At 42.6% G+C, this 7,979-nt stretch overlaps 2 protein-coding genes across 2 annotated transcripts; both read right to left on the bottom strand.

The window, feature by feature from the left end:
* Positions 1-79: 79 nt before the first annotated feature.
* LOC127765731 (uncharacterized) lies at positions 80-3,016 on the bottom strand. The gene is made up of 4 exons (XM_052290677.1): positions 2,808-3,016; positions 2,520-2,675; positions 1,242-1,601; positions 80-869 (listed from the first exon to the last, which is right to left on the bottom strand). The coding sequence occupies exons 3-4, from the start codon at positions 1,578-1,580 to the stop codon at positions 312-314; spliced, it is 897 nt and encodes a 298-aa protein (XP_052146637.1). The 5' UTR covers positions 1,581-1,601; positions 2,520-2,675; positions 2,808-3,016; the 3' UTR covers positions 80-311.
* A 2,109-nt stretch (positions 3,017-5,125) lies between these two features.
* LOC127767783 (60S ribosomal protein L4-like) lies at positions 5,126-7,546 on the bottom strand. The gene is made up of 2 exons (XM_052293226.1): positions 6,381-7,546; positions 5,126-5,430 (listed from the first exon to the last, which is right to left on the bottom strand). Exons 1-2 carry the CDS (start codon positions 7,479-7,481, stop codon positions 5,317-5,319), a joined length of 1,215 nt encoding a protein of 404 aa, XP_052149186.1. The 5' UTR covers positions 7,482-7,546; the 3' UTR covers positions 5,126-5,316.
* Between the last annotated feature and the right edge of the window lie 433 nt (positions 7,547-7,979).

Genomic DNA, 7,979 nt, shown 5'->3' on the forward strand with positions numbered 1-7,979 from the left:
ACTTAAGAACATAGCCTGAATGAGCCAAAATGGAACACTAGAAATGAAAAGTCAGTACAAATCCAGTGAGCCAAGGACAAAGAACGCAATGTTCTTCTATGTGTATATATCTCTCACTCTCTCCACAGTGACACAGTTCTACACGAACTACATGAGATGGGAGAAGATTACAAGTTTGTAAAAATTTTTCAAAGAGCATAAGCAACATTGCCGTTGCGAACAAAGAGGTTTTTGATTAATCTCTCGAGTAAATTAACCTGAAGCTGGAGAAGGCCTGATCAGTAGTAGAAAACGAAACGAAACGAAAATAATCATCGGGAGGACAGGAGACGCCTGAGCTGCAGCAAGTGTTCCTCGTTGGAGATGTTCAGAGACAGTCGAAGATTCGTCAGCAGCGACTCCTGTTCCCACGTCAGTGGCCCAGACGCGTACAGCGCTCGCATCGTCGACTGGTACGCCTCCAGCTCCAGCTCGTGGACGGCAATGGCCGCCGGCTCGTCGTCATCGTCTTCGTCGGCGGCGGCGGCGGCGGCATCGTCATCCTCCATGCCGGAGGTGCATGGGCACGCGGACATGGCGTCGTCAGGGAAGCCGAGAGATTGGAGCTTCTTGGCGTTGGTGAAGGTGGTGTCCGGGTCGTTGATGCTGCAGCTGGCCACTGAACATTCGGCCTCTTCTCTGATGAACTGGAAGAGATTTTGAGTCGTTGAGCCATCGAGCACACAGGCCCTGGATGCATTTTCAGGCCGTGATGTTCTCCTTCTTGGATTGAAGGATGTGTCTGCAGTTGATTTTCTCTTCTTGTTTGTTCTTCCAGGCAGAGCATCAGATGGAATCTGGCCTCTCTGCGCAAGCTTAGCTTCAGATTTCTGTAGTTCAGAGCAAAAAAGAAGATGACTGTCAGTGCATTTCCAGTAAAATGTGGTGCTAATTATCATCGTTCTGTTCATTTGGCTCCAAGAACTAATACAAGCTCAACAATGCAGCAATTTGTGTGAGGCTGTGTGATGAAATTGATTCATTTCATTATGTAGTTGGATGTGCATAACTGGTAGCTAATGGCTACCAAAATCATGAAAGTCTGATAAACAATGCCTGAAACTGTAATTTCACCACAACATAAACTAGCATTCATGAAAGAGATATGAACATATAAATACTAAGAAAAGCAATTGTGCAATGATTGGTTTGAAAAAATCACAATGTAAAGCACCTACACATGCCTGAGGAACTGATGTTACCTTATCTGCCACAGAATACTGGTTGTTGCTATGAGGTGATGCAGGAACCCTCAAGCTAGAAATGTGAAACTCCTTCAGTTGAATGCAGTCAGCAAGCCTGATGACGAAGTAGTTGTTCTTCAGCATCTTTGCGATTTTGCCGAGCTTCCATGTGTTGCGATCCAGCACCTCAGTTACATCTCCAATGATCCATCTGCATCTTGTCTGAACAACAGCTGGCTGATTTGCTCTAACAATATCATAATCCATTTGCACGTTTCTTGCCCCAAGATTTCTTTCGGATGTGAATATCAGGTCACCGTCCCTAAACATTTCTTCAGCTCTATTTTTCAGCTTCATGATTCTACTCCTGAGTCCTGACTGAACCACGAGGAAAAATTTCAAAATGTTCATTAGCATCAACATGAACAGAGAGTTAATAACAAAAGAAAAGCAAATCATGATTGAGTCAAAAGATCTATTCACATTCATTTATCATTGCTAGCCAACACCCATTAGGAAAGATCACCCAAGATGCACAACAGAAATGTAGAACAGAAAGTATATGCAGTATGGAGAATTTTAAAGACAGAAAGTCAACACCAATTCAAAAGGAAATCCATCTCCAATTTCAAGCACAGAACTAAAGACAACTGCTCAAATTCAGAAGCTGGACATTCTTAACACAAAGTCAATACCATGTCACGCAGGGTACTGAGGATAGATCAATCCCCTAATCCGGATCCAATCGAATTTCATTATATCATCTCATAATCAACAAATACGAATCAGAAATGTAGGAATAACGCACAGATCCAACTTGGACCATACTATTGAAAAGAACAAAGGAATTTGAAAGCAAGAACACCCGATTGACTAAGTCTAGAAAAGGGGATTAGTTTTCATGAATAAAACAACATTTAACAGTAACATACTAGACTTGGTTCCAGTCCTGATTATCAAAATACTCGATTCAAATTTCCAGCAAAAAAAAAAAAAAAAAACCACAACGAGAAAAAGAAGAGGAATCCACGGAACTACGAAAACTTCCAACCTGTACCAACTAACATTGGGCATTAACGATCCAGATAATCTGAAAGAACTCCCAACGAAGACGAACACTTTGGAGAAACCAAGAACGAGATTCCGAACTGGGAACTGGGAAGCGTCAGCTCAGATTGGAATCAGGAACGCAAAGGAAGAACTACGAAAGATCCAATCTTTGCCACACAATCTACAACAAGACGAGAAATTTAGCGTGAAAGGAATCCAATACCAACAGCTCTGAATACTTCTCACCTGCAACCGAGGCAGTCAAATTCGCCCTTCCCAATCGACGAACACGAACGAAGCAGGCAACCTCTGAGTATTGTGGATTCCGATTTTGTTCTCCCAATTGGGTTGCTCGAACCCAATTGGGATTCACCGAAGAGGTGAAGGCCAGGGACAGCAGTTCTGGTCAAAGAAAAAGGAAATAAACAAGCTGAAAAAAATTACCACCACCGAACTCCAAAAATAGGCCCAAAAAACAGGAAATTTGATGTGGAAAATAATGGAGAGAAATTTGGAGACTAATCGGAGACCAACCTTGCAGGAGCGGAGGATTAATCAGGCGGTTACGAGGCGATCTGGAAGCCTGAGTTTGAGGGCCAGGACCTTGGAAACGGCGTGCTCGATGGCTGCGTACATGGGCTTGGCTGTTCTTTGGCTCAGTTCTTGGCTATTGCTTTCTTTCTTTTTCTTTTTCTTTTCCCATTTATTTTTGTTTTTATTTTGGCGATTTGATACCTTAAAATCTGTGTATTTTAAGACCCAATGATAATGGTTAATCCTACATATAGTTTTCAGATAGCTGGGACAAATCCAGAAATTCCAAATGCCTAAATGACTTGTACTACTATTCAGGGCCCATCATGTTCCAACCTCCAAAAGGATCAGCTGCTTATTACTCACGAAATGAACATTTTTCTTTTTGTTAGGTTAATTGAACAAGTGTCCAGTGGCAGTATGTCGCGATTCTACCGTTCCATGATTTGCCGTAATTTGGTAGTAAAATATACATCATTTGCTACCGTTCAACATTGGATCTCTCAAATCAATTGTTACCCATCAAGTTTAGGAAATTTGTTGAGAGTTCAAACCCCTTTTTTTTAAAAAAGAAATAGTTAAGTATTGCTTCCGGTTTGTTTCTTCTGTAAAAAAAAAAAAAAAAAAAAGAGACGGCAAGAACAAAGGATGTCACTGTAAGGGAAGATTCTTTTTTAATGGCAAAAATATACGGTTGCCTTTCTCATATGCTTATGCAGATTTTGTACATCACGCTCGTCAAATTTGTTGTTCCTGTTTAATTTAGAGGACAACGAGGGAATCTGAGTTGCTTTGCTTGACAGTCATACACACCCAATATTTTTCGTTTAGGTGAGCTGGCCTAAACTATTACATTATTATAGTTTTGTACCGTTTATGTCCAACGTTTGATCGTTCGTTTTATTTAAAAATTTTTATAATTAATATTTTGTTGTTAGTAGATAATAAAACATAAATAATATTTTTATGTGCGACTATTTTTAAAAAAAATTATAAAATTTTTAAATAAGATGAACAGTCAAATGTTAGACAACACTTAAATTAGTATGAAGATAGATACAGAGTAGTACTGGTAGTAGTTATTTTTCTTAAAAAAAAATATTAGTGCTAGCTTTTTTTTCACAGAGATGAAACAGCAGCAAGGGTGTGAGTATATCATCATCACGAATCTCAGATAGGTTACTAACTCCGTCCCAAAATATAGTAATTTTTAGCTAAATATAGTAATTTTTAGCTATGGATCTAGATACGCAGGTGTCCAGAATCATAGCTAAAAATACTTATATTTTGGGACGGAGGTAATAGTTGACAAGCTTCTTTACGCCTTGAGTCTTGACAAGATGGAACCTACTGTTCACCAAGATAGATATGTTCAATGGACTGAACACTTTTTTGTCATTTCCATCTCTACACAAAAGGTGGGTGGCAAGCTTGGGTACTTACTGTTGAATCGCCAGCTGCAAGATAAGCTTCACGTTGATAAATGGTCATTATCGAATTGGGTTAAATTTTAGCCAACTAGGAGTATTCAACAAGGCCTCTTTTGGGAGTCAGAGTATTTTTTTGGAAAATAAACTAATTCATGCTAAATTCTTATAAAATTCTTGCGTTTCAGAGGATATCTAAATTGAACTAACTAAAATTATTCAATGTAATCAAAGTGGGTCTCACGAATCACGATAAATTCAACCGTAGAGTTTCAACTTTCAAGTGCTGTGAAACAGGGAGTAATGTGCGTGCAGACATCAGGAATGTATAAAAGCACACCTTTCTCGCAGAAAGAATATACCAAAAAGAAGGGTAACAAGGCATCGGAAAAAGGCTACTAAGCAAATGGTTCGGATAGAAAAGGACTCAACACAGACCTTCAGAATAATCTTAAACGGTTAATAGACACGAAAATAGTAGAAATATAACAAACATGTAAAGCGCATTGAAGATATTTAGAACTTGGAATAAACATTTAAAAACAATCGCTTGAAGTTGTAGATGAATCAATCAATTTCAGCTGCAATAATAATACAATACATCAGGTTCCTAAGAACAACTGTCCTAATGACTCGAAAATGAGTGAACTATTCATGCAAGATCAAAACAAGCTTATCCTGCCTACCTGATGGTCTTCAATGTAGCAGCAGATCGAACATTTCTAAACACTAAGACATGGTGGAACAATAGCAGAAATGTTTGTTGAGAAGAACACCGTACTAAAACAAAGCTTAATTCGGCGACAAAAAAACCCAAACAGCGCCTAACAAACTAGAAGCAACAATTGATAACACAAGGGAACCAAAACAAACCACAGCAGAAGGCACAACTTGACCGCCAAAATATGCCATATATTATGTCTCATGAAAGGTATCCAGGTGTATAAGTCTCGGGGCAAAGAGAGCTACCAAAACGACATATCATCTCTGAACTCCACATAACAAGTGTCATATGACAATAATAACCAAAATCATAATTCCAGAACTTAATGTAATCTACTAAAACTTCATCAATCATAAATTCACTGCGTCACACCAAGCCACTTCGAGAAATTCTCAAACTCTGTGTAGTCACTGTCAGAAATCATGGTTTTGTACCATGCCTTTCCAGCAGCCTTGATCTTAGAAGACTCCTCCTACAAGATTAGTATATAAAGTAAAAGTGAGATTCCAATAAGATAAGTAATATTAACAACCAAGAATTAACAGTCCAGGCAATAGAAGGACATAAAGCATGACATAATAAGCACAAGAAAAGGAACTAGCATTACAGCCAAGTTGATTGAAACCACCAACCTCCATACATGAATATCAACATGACAGGACTAAACACAAAAATGAATACAACATGGCTGAACAAACCAAAACCATACACAAAATGGGACGACAAACCAGAATCAATGAAAACGTCATACTAAACAAATATGAAGAAAAATAACTACAAATTAGACCTAATGTAACCAATAAACAACAATGTGTAACATTATACAAAATAGCACCATGACATAAACTAAGCTGAACAAGAAAATCACTTAACCAAAGATAAACACATTTGTCACATAAAAAAATGAACGCGATAAATTTGAGTAAAGCATCACAATAATATGTTACAAATATATGAATCTAAGAAACAATCGTCGTAGTATCATACACGTCCCTCACGGAACTAAAGCAAGTTACAACTTAATGAAATAATCAGCTTGAACCATTCACAAAATGCAGCATAAAACTATCAATCGAAGCAATTTGGCGCAATGCATTTAATGAAAGACGGTATGAAACTACTGCAGTAGGACACAATTGACTACAACCACCATCTCACCATTGCTATGATGCAACACCAAAGCATTATACCCTATATATAATATAATAATACTGCGGAAATCGAAAGGGTCGACATACCAAGTAAAAGAAACAATGCATGAACAAAGATGGATAGTCATTGTTGATATAGCTAACACATTATAGCATATATGATCACACAAAAACTATACAATTCATCACATACAAATCATAAAAAGCTGTGATGTGATGATATTATGATTTACGAATATAAGACAACTAGCATAGGAATGGATGATCATACCGGGCTGAGCTTGGTCCTCTTGGAGTCGAGCTTCTCAGTCCTGGCCTTGACACGCGCAGCCTCAGCGAGAGCTGCCATCTTGCGCGCAGTGCCGAAGTAGGGGTTCAGCTTGAGCACAGCGGCCACATTCTTCAGAGGGTTCCTTCTCGCCTCCCTGAGCTTCACCTCCTTGTTGATGGGCTTCACCACCGACTGGACCTCATCGGAGTTGATCAGCCTGGACAGGTCGGCATTCGCCATCTTCGGCCTCGGGAGCACGAAGCCCTTCTTCTTCAGCGCCGGTGTGTCGAAGCCACCATACACCTCGTCGAGCTTCTTGAACGCGCACTCGGTCCAGATCACGAAGCGGCCAAGGTGGCCACCAGGGGCAAGGTCGAGCAGGTTGAGGCGCTCCACATTGGCAACATCAACGCCGGGGAGGTTGCGGAAAGCCTTGACGACCTTGGAACCCTCGGTGCCGTAGACGATGAGGGGGCCCTTGCGGTTGATGTACCGGCGGTTGCGCATCTTCCCCTTGCCCGCGCGGATGGCCACCGAATCCTTGGCCTTCTCGGCATCAGCGTAGGCACCAATCTGCTTGAGGACCTTGATGGACTGCGCAGTCTTCTCGATGGACTCGATGGAGTCCGAGACGACGAGCGGGAACTCGGGGACGCCCTCGATGCGGTGGCCGCGGGCGAGGACGAGGGACGGGACGGCGGTGGCGGCGAGCGCGGACGCGACGGCTATGCGGCGGAGGCGGATGTTGACGCGGCGGTGCCAGCGGCGCCAGATCTTGGTGGGCGCGAACATGCGCCCGCCGCGGCACATGTTGCCGAACGCGCCCTGCCCCGCGCGGTGCGTGCCGCCGCCGGGGACGCGCGGGATGCGGGACACGGCGCGGCCCGTGCCCCACGACTCCGCGGAGGTCTGGTGCCCCGCGCAGCGCGACACGGCGTACGGCTGGCGGCGGTTGCAGGAGAGGAGCTTGTGGGTGAAGGTGACCACGTCGGGGCGGATCGGCGCGCGGAGCACCTGCGGCATCTGGATGCCGGCCGAGTCCGTCGCCATGTCGCCCTCCAGGGCCTTCACGGACACCAGGGGGCGCGCGGCGGCGGCCATTTCCGGCGGCGGCGGCGGCGAGGTGGATAGTGTAGTGGCTCGGGCGGCGGCGAGGGAAGGAGAGGGCGGCGAGAGAAGGAGACGAGCTTATATCTGTCTAGGGGCGTAGTGGCTAGGGTTTGGGTTTGGAATTAGGTGAGATCTGAGCCGTCGGTTTAGATTGGACGGTTGGATCTTTGTCGTGGGTTGGGCTGGGCCTGTCCTTAGGAGTTCTCTCTGAGTTGGGCCCGGTGGTTTCGCATCTTCTTCTCGGCCTCGTTGTCTCCCGCAAATTTGATAAATTAATTTTTTTAAAAAAATATTTTTAAAATAGACCATGTCAAAAACTACTATTTGTAGAGATGGACAGTTTCTCAACGCCAAAGTTCGATAGTGCTGAAATATACTCCCTCCGTCCTAAAATATAATTATTTTAGACTTTGACACAGTCTTCGAGATGCTACTTTAATTAACAATATCTATAAAAATAAAATGGTTTAAATAAAAAGAGTTGCATAT

This window comes from Oryza glaberrima, chromosome 3 (genome assembly GCF_000147395.1).
Source record: "Oryza glaberrima chromosome 3, OglaRS2, whole genome shotgun sequence".
In the NCBI taxonomy this organism is placed as follows: domain Eukaryota; kingdom Viridiplantae; phylum Streptophyta; class Magnoliopsida; order Poales; family Poaceae; genus Oryza; species Oryza glaberrima.